The sequence below is a fragment of the Myotis brandtii genome, unplaced genomic scaffold (assembly GCF_000412655.1).
Source record: "Myotis brandtii unplaced genomic scaffold, ASM41265v1 scaffold494, whole genome shotgun sequence".
Classification (NCBI taxonomy): domain Eukaryota; kingdom Metazoa; phylum Chordata; class Mammalia; order Chiroptera; family Vespertilionidae; genus Myotis; species Myotis brandtii.
The window spans coordinates 2,545,052-2,560,662 of record NW_005368860.1 but is presented as its reverse complement, the minus strand read 5'-3'; the positions used below and the strand labels follow the sequence as shown (position 1 = coordinate 2,560,662).

Here is a 15,611-nt window from a genome sequence, read left to right as displayed (position 1 = left end):
TATCACATTTTTATAGAATTATAAATGTCATGTAGTTTTGTATCCTGTCTTTTCTGTTTCCAATAGATCATGACAATTCTCCCTTGTGCTTTGAAATGATCACTGATAATATTCATTGTATGGTTTTGCCGTTTATTTACATTGTGTCCACTTTCTGCAGTGACACTTAATGCTACCATGCACTTTCTCATACCGACTTTTGCACATTTGTGATGTTTCTAGAGATCACATAACTAGAATTGATGTGGCAGAAGGTAGGCAATGACCTTAAAAAGAATGTTATATACAGTAAATCCTTGGACACAACCAAAATTACCCCCATAAATGTTATACCAACAACTCTGATTTCAACACTAAAAGGGAGACTTTCCATAGGAATATCATGGCACCTACCAGGAAGGTCCCAGGGAGGTTTTCATAAACTTAAGATGAGAAGAAAAGTCACCTTTACTTTAATGATACAGAGAAATTCTTGTACTGTCACCCTTGTCTGTTTGGTGCATCTTCTAATGCCAAGAACCCAATTAAGGACATGCCACAGGATGTTTTGACACTGCTGTGTTGATCCCACAAACTGATGTCAAGATTTCTTTTTACCATGTTGTTTTGACCCCGGAAACTTCTTGAAGGTTCTTAAATGCAGAATTAATTAACATTTAAATAGTGTGTTTATGACATATTGATTAATTTATGTTGACAAATATTCTCTTTCACACTATGCTTTATTTAGTTTCTTGGTCAGTATCCTGTATTTCATGATTAAACAATTTTTTGCCCTCCAAAAATCTAAAATTATGTTCAAGATCCGTTCTTGATGGATTAAACTTCATGACAAAGATTTAGTCCATTGATTGCTTGTTTGTCCCTATCAACTTTTACTAATTATAATTACTACTATTGGGAGATTTATTTTGTGCCCCCCCCTTTTATGAAAAAAAAAAAAAGCTCAATTTCCTATGTCAACTGTAGCCATTCCAGTCTTTGTCAAGAAGTTTTGATCCTTTCAACAGTTGTTGCCATATAATGTTTGCAAATAATGTTTGTGCCAGTAGTTGTTATCATGAGTTACCTTCTTTGGTAAAGGATAGATCAAAGAACCTTTTCTCCGAGCTGGAGATGGTAGGAGGGAAATCCCAAGCAGTAACGAGAAAACACAGAGAACATCCATGAACATAGATTGTGCCCATTTCCCCACCTTGTTTGGGTCATGCTGATCCCCAGGCCCTCTCACACTGTGGTGTTAGCAAACAGCTTTGTATCTCCAAGAAACATATCCTCTCCAGAACCTTGAAGCCCAGCTAGTGATTTATAGACTCTGCAGAAATCTGATTCAAGGAGACCTATGTTCCAAGACCCCTGACTGTTCTCTGGGTCTTCTTATCAAACCATCTCATGTCTCATTCTCTAAATTTCCAATATCCTTCCCCTTCCTACCTCACTACCCCCACCTCTTTCCATTCTCTCTTTGTTCTTTTTCTCTTTTGCTGGCTTTTCTTGTGTCTCAATATATTTTTTTAAAAAAAACTTTAAGTGTGTTTAAAATGCATCTGACAGCCCATCACTGTCCCCATATAGGAACACACAGCTGACAAATCTCTGTTTTTCTTTCTTCCACGCAGATGAGACGGTGGAGTCTTACGAGCACTTGGCCCTCAAAGTTTTACACTCTTGGAATGATATCCCAGAGGTTGGGTGTAGGCTGGTTCCTGAGCACATAGAAACCCGTCCGCTGTACCACAAGGATAAGCCAGGGATGGAGCAGGTAGTGGCCAAGTCAGATCTGGCCCCGATACAAGTGTTCATCCCCAAGGAATGTGACTTTCCCCTAAAAGTTAATCTTGTGTGCCCTAGAATAATGGTTCTCAAAGAGGGACAATTGTGACACACACACTGCCCTGCCCTAGGACATTTAGCAATGTCTGGAAATATTTTTGGTTCCCTCAAGTGAGTGGAGATGATACTGACATCTAGGGGGCAGAGGACAGGATCCTATTAAATATCCTACACTGCACAGGACAGCTTCTCACAACAAAGAACCAATCATTCAGCCCAAAATGTCAGTAATGTCAAGGTCGAGAAACTCTGCCCTGGAGTCAGTGTTGGACTCGGTGCTTTTTCCTTTTTATGAATGAGCTGCCAAACTCTTTTGGAAGAATTCTGACATTTGAGAAACTTCAAAACCCATTGGGTATGTTCAAGCTCTTGCCGAAAGTTCTATCAGTAGGCACACAGCCCACTAATTTTCCCAGAGAAGCAATAGATGGTGGCTTACCTTGAAGAACTAGTAAGAAGAAACTGGATGGGAAAAAAATAACTAGAAATCCAGGTTAGGGCTTAGAAGGGAAGAGAAGATAAATGTTATTAAGAGCCTTCTATGTACTAGGTCCCTTACATAAATGATCTCACATAATTGAGATGATCATAGAATTGTTTATCCAAACTGTGGCCATTTTGAGAGTGGAAGAGGCCACTATTATATGAGCCCAACTGGTGCTCAGTGTTTGAGCATTGACCCATGAACTAGAAGATCAGGGTTCAATTCCCAGTCAGGGCACATGCCTGGGTTGTAGGCTCGATCCCCAATGGGGAGCGTGCAGGAGGCAGCCAATCAATGATTCTTTCTTATTGTTGATGTTTCTATCTTTCTCTCTCTCTTCCTTCCTCTTTGAAATTAATAAAAAAATAATTTTTTAATAATGTCAGTTCTATCTTTGTCAACAAATATTCTAAACATGTATAAAGTGACTAAGCTGTATTTAATATCCATTTCTTGTAAAGAGATCTATTAAAACTGTGAATGATCAGTTGCTCATGTGGTACCCCCGCCCCCCCAAAGCTAAAGGAGGTCTTTTCTTAATAAGGGCCGCCTGCAGATGTGGGTGGACATGTTTCCCAAAGATATGCCTCAGCCTGGACCTCCTGTTGACATTTCACCAAGGCAACCCAAAGGGTAAGTCAACTGCAGCCCCACCTTCAGGGGAGAGACCATGGTAGCAGACTGAATGATCATGACATTTGAGCTGGTGTCTCATGTGTTACATTGATCAGTTGGCACCTGATAATTATATTTTACTTTCTACTGGGCCAATAACAGCAGGGGGGTGGTGGTCCCTGTTCTATGGTAGGGGCTATTACTGGTGTTACATTGATCAGTTGGCACCTGATAATTATATTTCACTTTCTACCGGGCCAATAACAGCAGGGGGGTGTAGAGATTGGAGTGGTGGTCCCTGTTCTATGGTAGGGGCTATTACCAAGCTTCAACATTCTGAAAATTGTTGGTTAATGGAAGGAGGATCTTCTCAGAGAAATTCATGTCCTTGGTGATTCCAGCTGGGACGCTTGGTTTTGATAGAGCCAAGACCTTAAATGTTGATATTTTTGAACTTGGTTAAGTTGAGGAAACTTACAGACTCAAAGCAATAACAGAATCCCATAGACACCCACTAATTTTCATAGTTTTCAACCTAATGCTGCCTTCCCTTATTCCAGATATGAATTGAGAGTAACCATCTGGAACACTGAAGATGTCATTTTAGAGGATGAGAATATCTTCACAGGACAAAAATCAAGTGATATTTATGTTAAAGGGTAAGGTCATTAACAAACTCCATCCTTCTTATTCTTCCCCTCCTCACGTCTTTAATTAATCCCTAAGCAAATCTATGCCTCAAGGAAGCTAATCCACCCACATCCCACAAAAGGAGTTCATCTTACTCACCTTGTTAGATAAGGGCACTTGCTTTGTCAAGTATTTGTCTTATTTGGTCACCTTGTTAAGAATTAGTATCTCATGAAAATATTTTTGTGAGGAAATCTTATATAGGCATCTCTTTAAGTTAAATATTGTATATGTAGGCTTTTCTATTAACCCTTGTGGTCCAATTTATTTTTGGAATTCAAACAGTCTGGTCCATATTAATTGACGGGATTGAATGTTGAAGTTATCTGTCTCACTAGACCTCAGTTTGACTTTGGACCTGCTCCTAGCGCCTGGTCTGTCGAGTCAGCCTCCACGTTGGACCGAAAAGGGTTAACATTTAAAATACATTTACATCTGAAGGAAGTAGAGAGATGTGATACTATTGATGGAAGAGTAAGTGATAAGATTGTAAGACTAATACAAATGGTAAAACTTAAAACTTCCTGTTCGCTAGTTCTACTGATAAAAAAGATACTAACCTAGGACTCAGGGAGTGAGGATTTTATGTCTCTCTTACACTTGGGCTATGACACAAGTGCCTTTGTAGGCTTCCTTTTAGCCTCTAGTCAGGGAGAGAGATAAGGGAGTAAAGAATCAAAAGCAAAAGTGACATAAACATGTATCGCCCTGAAAAAAAACTCATCTCAGCCTCATCTGGGTATCTCTTTGTCTTCCCCAACCAGGAAGCCTTCTGTCTCATTGATGCTCCCATTTCTACTATGTCCTTAAATCTTGTCCCTTTTACCCCACCCCCCAACCCCATACCCCAGCCGTGTGCCTTTGCTTACTTACTGTGACTGGTGAATGCTATTAGGCTTTTATTATATAGGACTAGACCTATTCGGTATAAATTTAAAATTACAGTAATACATATAGAAAACTTTTCTGTGAGATTAAACTTTAATCCATACAGACTTAATTTTAATTACACAAACATGTCTACATAAGTAAAAACAGGTAAACAATTTGTCGATTTTTTTAACATATACATTCGAAAACCCATTTTATTAATATAACGGACTTTCAGCTTTAACAGACAACCCCTCGCCTGAATCAGTCCGTTATTTTGAGTTTTTTCTGTATAGATAATATGGGGTACAAAAGCACTTACCATATTATCTCATATTACAGGCCTGGTCCACGGATTCATGCACCCGTGGGGTCCCTTGGCCTGGTCTACGGGGATCTGGCTCAAACCAGCTCTTCAACATCCCCCAAGGGGTCCCAGATTGTGAGAGGGTTCAGGCCAAGCTGAGGGACTCCACCGGTGCATGACTGGGGCCAGGGGAGGGACCGTGTACTAACTGTGCAGCCGTAGACAAGTTATCTAACCTCTCTGTGCCTCGGTTTGCATCTGGAAAATGGAAGCAGTGACAGCACCTAGTTCATAGGGTTGTTCTGAGAATTATCCTATACTAGAGGCCCAGGGCACAAAATTCGTGCACAGGTAGGGTCCCTAGTGGCTGCCGGCCACCGGCCGGGGCGGGGCCTTCCTTCATTCTGCGCCACCCCCTGGTGGTCAGTGCACGTCATAGTGACTGGTTGAACAGTCGGACACTTAGCATCTTAGGCTTTTATTATCTATATATATAAAAGCCTAATATGCAAAGTGTCCCCTCAGGAGTTTGACTGACTGGGAGTTCGATCACTCACTATGATGTGCCCTGACCACCAGGGGGCGGCACAGAATGAAGGAAGGCCCCGGCCAGTGGCTGGCAGCCACTAAGGACCCTACCTGTGCACAAATTTTGTGCCCTGGGCCTCTAGTATAGGATAATTCTCAGAACAACCCTATGAACTAGGTGCTGTCACTGCTTCCATTTTCCAGATGCAAACCGAGGCACAGAGAGGTTAGATAACTTGTCTACGGCTGCACAGTTAGTAAGTGCTAGAGCCAGGATTGGAGCCCAGGTGGGTGCAGGCAGCCCTGGTACCCTCCAGGCCACACAGATGCAGGCCTGCTGGGTTTTTGAGACCCACAACCAGAGAGAAGGTGGCCAGTTACAGCCCTGCAATCACAGGTCTAAATTAGGCCAGGTTTAGAGGCCTTGGTGTAGTAGGCAATCTTGTAATACCAGGTGCAGAGGTGGCACCCCTAACAAAGAGGGCTCCCAGGATAAAAGGAAACTGGTTCTACTTTCACATCTCCTGCATTTTCCTTCTTCATTGCATGGGACTTCCGGTCTGCCCATGAACAACTGAATGCTTCCCCAACACGGCTTAGAATGTGGGTCTGTCTCTGTTTCAGGCCCTTTAACCTCTTTTAGAATCAATGAAACTTCCATCTAAATCTAATGATATCATAATCTTAAAACTATGATCTCTGACCACATTGAAACTAGTGAAATCACTCTCAATTATACTGGTGCCTGAAGAATGTGTGTTTAGTTCTTGTTCTGCCTTTATTCAGGTGGATAAAGGGTTTGGAAGATGACAAGCAGGAGACAGACGTGCATTACAACTCCCTGACCGGCGAGGGGAACTTCAACTGGCGCTTCCTGTTTCCGTTTCAGTATCTCCCAGCTGAGAAGCAAATGGTCATCACCAAGAGGGAGAACATCTTTTCCTTGGAGAAGATGGAGTGTAAGACGCCAGCTGTGCTGGTGCTCCAGGTCTGGGATTTTGAAAGGCTGTCCTCGGATGACTTTCTGGGTGAGCCAGTGGCTTCATCAGCTCGTGTGCATGTTAAGGGTTGTGTCCCGGGCTTGGGGGAGCTTGCTGTGATTTCACTGCAAGGGTAATAATTTCAATGCTACTTATGATAGTAAAAAACTGGAAGCACTCCAAATAGCCCTTCATAGGGGATTGGCTGAATAAGTTATGGAGCTTCCATATGGTAGAAGATACATATTCAAACAGATTTCAGTTGATCTTTGCTCTACCATGAAGGAGCTGTTAAATTTTGAGCTAACTTGTGGTTCATGCTGTGTCTCAGTTTGGCTCAGTTGTAAAAATGGGGTAGTAATATTGCATATCTCAGAGGGTGTTGGGAGCTGTATGTGTGTTACTATAATTTAAAAACTAAGCATAGTGCCTCATACATAGTAAGCACTCAATAAGTGATAACCCTGCAGCCATTAAACATAACAAAGTATTTAATGAGTTGAATAGATGTGCAAGATGCATTGAGTGAAAAAAGAATGTAGGAAAAGTCCCCTTTCTGTAAAATATATGTGTATATAAAACATGTTTATATGTGTATGAAAAAGTGATAGAGACCGTCAAAGAGAAAGATGATGTAAGGATAAGGACTAATCCATAAAGAATGATGGAAATTTTTTCTTTTTGTTTTTTTGTTTTGCTTATGTGCATATTCTAAATATTCACAATTAACAAATATTAGTTTTGTACTAGGGAAAGGTTATTAGAGAGATATATAGTGCTGTCATGGCTCTAGTGCACATGATCTTAGTCTGCCTTATATTCATTCATTGAAAATACCTTGTTGAGAGTCTACTGAGGTCTTGGAGAGTAACTGCAAAGACAGTAAGACTTAGTCCCTGACCTGGAGAGGTTTAGTGGACTCAAAGAGGGAGGTGTGGTGTGAGAAGGGGGTTCTCACAGGCTGGTCTATGCCAAGGCAGGGGAAGGCCCAGACACAGGCATGTACTTCAGACTACAGTCAGGGAGCAGAGATGCCCAGCAGCAATGCACCTGAAACTGAGGCCTGAAAGTTTCATATAGTAGCTCTGCCCTTGTCTCCTACCTGCTACCACATTATTAATGCTGTCAGGGCACCGAATATGTCTTGGCCACGTTTGTATCCCCAATACCTGATAGTGATCCAATATGGTGCTGAATGAATGACTAGTGAGGGATGGATGGATGGGTCGGTGGATGATGGGTGATGGATGATGAATGAATGACTGGGTAGATGGAGGCAAGATGGATGAATGAATGAATGGGTGAACAAGAGTGGTGACTGATTTTAAACGCCCTTCCATAACTGCTTTGGGCATCTCTTCACAGGCTCCCTAGAAATGAACCTCAACAGTTTCCCCCGGGCAGCCAAGTCTGCCAAAGCCTGTGATCTCAGCAAGTTTGAAAATGCGAGTGAGGAGAGCAAGATCTCCATATTCCAGCAAAAGCGCGTGCGGGGCTGGTGGCCTTTTGCTAAAAGCAAAGAACTCACAGTAAGTGACAACTGCAGGAGAAGGGCTGGGGCAGGGGAGGCAGGGAGCAGTAAGCCTTTTAAATGAGCAATTTGGCAAACTTCAAGTGAAGTGCCTCGCAGTGGATGACACAGAGCCCTGCAGGGCAAAGGTTCTGCTGAGAAGCAAGAATTTTGAACACTTTGTAAACGCATTAGCCTTCCATATTTCGGCATTTTGATTTAATGACTCTCTCTGTCAGGCTGGTTTTCTGTCCTTTTGGCTTGAACTTATGCCTCTGGCATTAGTTCCCCCCGCCACCCCAATATTTCTTGAAATTGTGCATCACGTCCTGACTGATGTGATTTTACATAAATACCTCATCCTCTCGCCCTCAAACACGAGTCTCCATTTAAAAAGTGATCCGTCCTTTGGAAACGTCCTCGAGAGAGTGGTCTATTTTGAAGAAGTACTGTTGATATTTGGCTCTGTTGACTAATCAGTTTGCCGACCACTGGCCTAAGGGACCCATGTGATGAAATGGAATTATTTCAAATTGGCAGGCCTGCCTTCCTTCCATTCCTTCCTTCCTTCCTGGGGGTATAGTATGAAAGTCAGACTGCAATATTCATCGTTTTGGGTTGTTTTTATTTAGTTTACTTTCTATAAACATACAATTACAATATAAATATATAATGTAATAAAATAAATGAATAGGATTTAAAAGTTACATAAGACATGAGAAATTAACCCATTAAAACTGCTTAGTTTACCAATCGATGTTTCTCTCCCTCTCCCTCTCCCTCCTCCTCTCCCTCCCACTTCCTCTGCTCTAGGGGCCCAGTGGATATGAGGCAAGATGCCCTTTGAGCCTGACTGTGAATGTCAGCTGCCCGGTTTTCTTGTGTTTTCTGGGAGTTTTCCTCTTCCCTCCATGCTCAGTGTAACCCCCCTGATTGGTGGAATTGGATGAAAGGAATGAGGCTCATTCTTCTCCATCCTCCTAAGTACTTATTGAGGGTTTGCTACATGGCCACCCCTGGACTCAGTTCTGGCTTCACAGCTTAGCACATAATAGGTCCTCGATCAATGAATTGATTGATGAATGGATGAATTCAGAAACGAAGTTAGCCTGGCCTCTGCCCTCAACCAGCTCAGAGTCCAGAGAGAGGAACAGAGATATCAACAGTGCAGTCATGCACTAAATATTCGAAGTGTTCATCGCACCAAAGGAAGAGAGAGGAGGGAGGGATCTAATTCTCTCTGAGGGAGTTGAGGGGTCATGCAGGGCAGAACAAAGCATGATGAGAAGGTGAAAATCGCCCAGCATCTGGATCCGGGTTTCTAAATGCCAATTTGTACTTAAAGAAACCAGGCATCTTTGGAGAAATGGCTGACTCCAGATCTAGGGCAGATAAAACACAGGATGTGTCTGGGACATCTCCTGGTGACAAACAGGACAGTTAGAACATCCAAAAGAATAACGACTATGCTTTGTGCAGATAGCTTTTGCTAAGTTTTTATTTATTTCCTTAATTTAGCTATCCAGAAGTGGAAATCCTAGGTCTAGAGCAGTGGTCGGCAAACTGCGGCTCAAGAGCCACATGTGGCTCTTTGGCTCTTCCACAAAATACCGACTTCTGCACATGGGCCACGAAGTTTCAATCGCACTGTACATGCGCGCCTGCACGTGGTATTTTTGTGGAAGAGCCACACTCAAGGAGCCAAAGAGCCGCATGTGGCTTGCGAGCCGCAGTTTGCCAACCACTGGTCTAGAGTATGACAATCGAAGATAATGCACACACACTCACACATACAAATGTGTATGCATATACCTGTGCAGGTATGTATCTGTGTATGTATGTGTGTAATCCTCTTCCTAAAGGATTTTGCCAGCATATGTCCCCACCATGACGGTACGAGAATGCCTCCTCTCTTGCCCGAGAGGGCTGTGTGTGAATGAGCAAGCACCATTGCTGAAGAAGGCACGTCCGACCTGAACGCAGCCTCTTCTCAGCCTCCCCGGCATCACTCTCAGGCCTGGTGAAGCTGGAAGCCATAAATGACATGTGCAGAAACGACCAATCTAGTCTTTTCAGGACCTTTCCCTCCATCCAGAGGTGCCATTAAGTTAATAGTCTCTCAAAAGGTCCTCCCCTCCCCCCAGCTCTGATTAAAAATTACACTTGGGGGCTGTGATTAGCTTAAGACCTTCACGTGCTGCTTGGTTGAGTGCTGATGACTGAACAGTCTGTGTGGAGAGATAGGGGATGAGGAGCGTCCAAAGAGCCGCATGTGGCTTGTGAGCCGCAATTTGCCAACCACTTGTCTAGAGTATGACAATCGAAGATAATGCACACATACTCACACATACATATGTGTATGCATATACCTGTGCAGGTATGTATCTATGTATGTATGTGTGTAATCCTCTTCCTAAAGGATTTTGCCAGCATATGTCCCCACCATGACGGTACGAGAATGCCTCCTCTCTTGCCCGAGAGGGCTGTGTGTGAATGAGCAAGCACCATTGCTGAAGAAGGCACGTCCGACCTGAACGCAGCCTCTTCTCAGCCTCCCCGGCATCACTCTCAGGCCTGGTGAAGCTGGAAGCCATAAATGACATGTGCAGAAACGACCAATCTAGTCTTTTCAGGACCTTTCCCTCCATCCAGAGGTGCCATTAAGTTAATAGTCTCTCAAAAGGTCCTCCCCTCCCCCCAGCTCTGATTAAAAATTACACTTGGGGGCTGTGATTAGCTTAAGACCTGAACAGTCTGTGTGGAGAGATAGGGGATGAGGAGCGTTCTGTGTGGAGAGATAGGGGATGAGGAGCGGCATTTATCAGAAAAGGTCAGTAAGCACCTTGCCCTGCTGCCTGTGTGACACCAAGTTGCAAGGTGCTAACTCGTGACTCTGCCTGGGGAAGAATTCACTTTATAATCTCCGCCTCACTTTTCTTTACATTTTTATTTTCCTGGGGGAGTATGGGTCTTTAGAACACCTATGGGTGTTTTCTGTGTGGGCAGGATATGCTTCTCATTACATTATGTGTTTCCATGAAATAGTGTCACAGGTAACAACTATAATTTGTTGTTGTTGAGAGTATTACAGATATTTTCCCCTTAACCCCGCTCCCGTCCCACCCCCAGCCCTTCGCCGCACTGTTGTCTGTGTCCATGGGCTATGCATATGTTCATATAAATTTTTAATTTGGTTAATCTCTTCCCACCCTCCCCTGCCTTCCCTCTGAGATTCTGTAGTCTGTTCCATGTTTCTGGACCTATTTTGTTCATCAGTTTATTTTGTTCATTACATTCCACATACAAGAGAGATCATGTGATACTATCTTTCTCTGACTGGCTTATTTTGCTTAGAATAATACTCTCCAGGTCCCTCCATGCTGTCTCCAAGGATAAGAGATCCTTCTTTCTTTACAGCTGCTTAGTATTCCACCGTGTAAATGTCCCGCAGCTGATGGGCCCTGGGGCTGTTTCCAGGTCTTAGCTATTGTAAATAGTGCTGCTGTGAACAGAGGGGTGCATACATTCTTTCTGATTGGTGTTTCGAGATTCTTAGAATATATTCCCAGACATGATTGGTGTTTCGAGATTCTTAGAATATATTCCCAGAGATGGGGTCACTGGGTCAAACGGCAGTTCCAGTTTTAATTTTTTGAGGACACTCCACACTGTTTTCCACAGTGGCTGCACCAGGCTGCCTTTCTACCAGTCCTAAGTGAATGAATAAACAAGAAAGAAAGACTATTACCTTTTGCAGAGGCCTGTCTCGTTCTTTGATAATCTGAGACTTACATCACAAGTGGTAGAATAAAAGGATAATTATGAAACAATTAGTAGGGACAGTAATAACAATGAAGGATGATGGGAAAGCCACTCAGCGGATATGGAGACACACCCACCTATTTCCTCTTGAGAACCATTGACAGAGAAGAAAGACAGCAGCAGATTTCAAAAGGTTCCGGCACTTAAGTAAGCAGCCCCCCTTCTAATTATTGTAACTTTCTTTAATTAATATTTCTTCAGAAATTAAATGATTACAAATTAAATAGCACATGTGACAGTATAAGTGTGTCTGTGTACTAGTACATGTGGGACTCTTTTCACACAACTCAACAGTAACATCATTTCAGGGCTTTTATTGTCCATCATAAAAATGGCTTCTCCCAGGACCAAAAAAGTAACAGTATTTCTCAAAATAAAGCAGCAGGATAGTCAAAATGCTTCCTGGCAACCTCCCACATGATAACACTTTTCTGGAAGGCTGGGGGTGCCCCAGCAGGTCTTTGTGACTAGAAACCGAGTTTTGTCTTTGTGCAGGGGAAGGTGGAGGCCGAGTTCCACCTGGTTACTGCGGAGGAGGCTGAGAAAAACCCTGTCGGGAAAGCGCGGAAGGAGCCAGAGCCCCTGGCCAAACCCAAGTGAGTGGGGTCGTGGGCGGGAGCATCCGAAATGGGAGCGGCCCTTTGCAGTCCCCGTCGCAGAGGATGGGCCATTTCTAGAGGACCCTCTGGGCGAACTGAGAAGCCAGGAGGCAGCCAGTAGGTGCCTCCAATCTACATAGCTTTTCGTTTCTATTGAAAAATATTCTAACGTCAATACAGAGGCAAACGGAGAACGCTTGTTTCTGTAATACTACCACAAAAGCTTTTCTAGGAGAATTTCATAATATTCTTTACTCTTTTTTTTATGTGAATGTCACATGAATTTTTTCCTACTCGTTCTCTGATCATGCATACAAAATTGTCTTAATGTTTCATGCACGCTTTGCTGAAAAGTTCTGCTTTGTTTCCACAGTTGTCATAATTAGGATTTTTAATGGTTATGGAATATTCCTTAATGGCCATAATTGAATTGGTTACCACCCCATAATTGAATATTTTGTTTATATCTACCTTTTTTCATTATTATAATATGAAAATGTTTCCCCTTTATGAATTATTAAAGTAAATTCCCAGAAGTAGAATTACTAGAAGAGTTACTCTATTCAATTTAATCCATGGTTATATATCAATTAAAAAGTAAATATATACAGATATGAAATATGGATACAAAATACTCTTTCAAATTGTATTTGTGCTATCCCTCCCCAGGCTGCAAGTGTCTCAAGATAAGTGGTCCCTTCTCTTATATATATCATAGTGTTAGAAACTTATTTATAGATTAATTCAAAATTATTTATTGAGTTCCTACAGTGTGTACCTACTATGAATAACACTGAAGAAATATAAGACATAATCTCTGGCTTCCAGGAGCCTTCAATCTGTGTAGGGAGAACACACAGACTCATAAAATAGTTATCAGAGTGTAGAAGACAAATATGCTAAGTTCAAAGGGGGCTAAGTCTAGTGAGAAGTGATAGGTAAGGTAGGAATTAGAAATGAGGAAGGTCATTATGGGCTGGGGTGATCAAGGTGGGCTTCATGGAAGAGGTGGGGCTTGAGCTGGTCAGGGTTGGTCAGATGGAGGGCACTCAGACCTCCGTCTGGGTTCTAACTAGACTCCTGCCCTACTCTAGGCCCAACTATAAATGATGAGGAATCATTACTACCCCAAATGCTAGATTGCTTCTGCTTTAAGGCAACACAGTCTTCTTCTCCTGTTGTCAGGCTTCTCCTTGTGGAGAAGTGGAGTCTGAAATTCTCCCCGAGGTCTAGAGAGTCCTACATGAGGACAACATGGCCCCTTTCCCTAATTTTCTCTCGCTTCTCTCTCAGCCGCCCAGACACCTCCTTCTCCTGGTTTGTGAGCCCCTTCAAGTGCCTGTACCACCTCATCTGGAAGAATTACAAGAAGTACATCATCATCGCTTTCATTCTGATCATCCTCATCATCTTCCTGGTCCTCTTCATCTACACCTTGCCAGGCGCCATCAGCCGAAAGATTGTTGTGGGCTCCTAGAGGATCATGGAGGACCCGGGCCCTCCCTTTCTATGAATCCTCTCTTCTTCCTCACCTGTAAATACAGAAGAAAGGGTGCTCTGTGCAGGCACTGTGCTGGGTGCTAATGGGTGAACCCAAGGGGCCTCAGAACCAGTCACTATGTCTAGGGACAGAGCAGCTCTTCCTTTTTAAAAAAAATATATATTTTATTGATTTTTTACAGAGAGGAAGGGAGAGGGATACAGAGCTAGAAACATCGATGAGAGAGACATATTGATCAGCTGCCTCCTGCACACCTCCTACTGGGGATGTGCCCACAACCAAGGTACATGCCCTTGACTGGAATCAAACCTGGGACCTTTCAGTCCGCAGGCCGGCACTCTATCCACTGAGCCCAACCGGTTAGGGCCAGATCAGCTCTTCTTGGAGGAGACGGGAAAGGAGCAGTCCCTCCTCACCCTGACCCCTGCCACCACCTTTCACACATAAGCTTTAAGTCATGTTTTCAGCCATGGGAAGCATGAAATAATCAACGGTGACCTCAAATTGATTTAGGTGAATGTTTTCTTTATGTAACTGGTTTTATTCTGAAAAGTTTAATTCTGTGTCTGAGATTTTATTGGAAGTACTTTCTTTCAAATAAAAATTTTATGGCAAATAAACTGAACACATTTTAGCAACTACTAGGTATTCAACCTGTCCCATAGATCTTAAGCTTGTTTAATCCTTACAGTTTACAAAACACATTCACTTATTCAGGCTGCAAAACTAGCTTGGAGAAAAAAATCATACAAATCACCTAAAATATTTCATGGTTGAAATTCCCATCTAGAGGTGAGATGAGGCTGGTTTTCCATTAAAGTCAACACTTGCAAAGCTTGTGATTGGCGGTGGTAGTGCGTTCCGGAAAAATCCATTTGGATTTATGTTCTATAGCAATTTCCAAGTGGGAATTTTGTGTTAAGCTTGTTTAATCCTTACAGTTTACAAAACACATTTACTTATTCAGGCTGCAAAACTAGTTTGGAGAAAAAATCATACAAATCACCTAGAATATTTCATGGTTAAAATTCCCGTCTAGAGGTGATATGAGGCTGGTTTTCCATTAAAGTCAACACTTGCAAACCTTGTGATTGGCTGTGGTAGTGAGTTCTGGAAAAATCCATTTGCATTTATGTTCTATGGCAATTTCCAAGTGGGAATTTATGAAAAATAATTTTGAGTATGTGTGTAGAGGCAGGGGCAGAGCCCCAAGTATCATGAGAATTCTCTTCAGCCAGGTACATAGCCCACCAGACACAACCCATAGATCATGATCCGAATGACCACCGTTGGCGCCATTCAACACTTAGTCTTACCACCATCTGTGGTAGGGTCTGTCAGACTCCCAGGCAGAGATGAATTTCAAAAGCAGTCTTAGAAACAACAGCCTAGCACTGGTCAGGTGGGGCCGGTTTTTCTTGAAAGTGAACCTTGGCTCTTCAAAGTAACCCAGTCTGGATCTGCTGCCCCATCTGAAGGAGGGAGTGAAAGTGAGGGGCCGGTGTTCTCAGAATAAGGGAACAAAGGAATTGGGGTGTTTAGCCTCAGACACAAGTAAATATGGCACCACTTCTTCTTCTACCAGGGGGGCTATTTGGTGGTGTTGAGGAGGCTTGATTGAGGTTCCCCTCTTGATCCCGGAAGTACATGGCTATTGATTTCTTTAGCTAGCCTGCCACATATGTAACTGTTCTAAAATAAAGGATGTTTACTTCCACATGGAAAGTCATTCCAGAATGTTCTTGGTTCATCAAAGAAGTGTGATTTTAAACTTAGTGTTATTCACTGAATTCTGGCCCTGGATACTCACGCCCTAGTAACCATGATGTCCTATTTTCCCAAAGTCCTGGAAAATAGAGCATTAAAGACATT

The 15,611-nt window shown here is 42.8% G+C and overlaps 1 protein-coding gene across 1 annotated transcript in view; it reads left to right on the top strand.

The window, feature by feature from the left end:
* LOC102247186 (fer-1-like protein 6) overlaps positions 1–13,856 on the top strand; it is a gene marked incomplete at its 5' end in the record, with an annotated part of 50,946 nt that extends 37,090 nt beyond the window's left edge. Inside the window, 7 exons of the mRNA XM_014548050.1 lie at positions 1,620–1,762; positions 2,862–2,950; positions 3,493–3,591; positions 6,114–6,355; positions 7,673–7,836; positions 12,135–12,235; positions 13,532–13,856. Coding sequence (XP_014403536.1) covers positions 1,620–1,762; positions 2,862–2,950; positions 3,493–3,591; positions 6,114–6,355; positions 7,673–7,836; positions 12,135–12,235; positions 13,532–13,715 — 1,022 coding nt within the window. The remainder of the gene's footprint in view (positions 1–1,619; positions 1,763–2,861; positions 2,951–3,492; positions 3,592–6,113; positions 6,356–7,672; positions 7,837–12,134; positions 12,236–13,531) is intronic.
* Between the last annotated feature and the right edge of the window lie 1,755 nt (positions 13,857–15,611).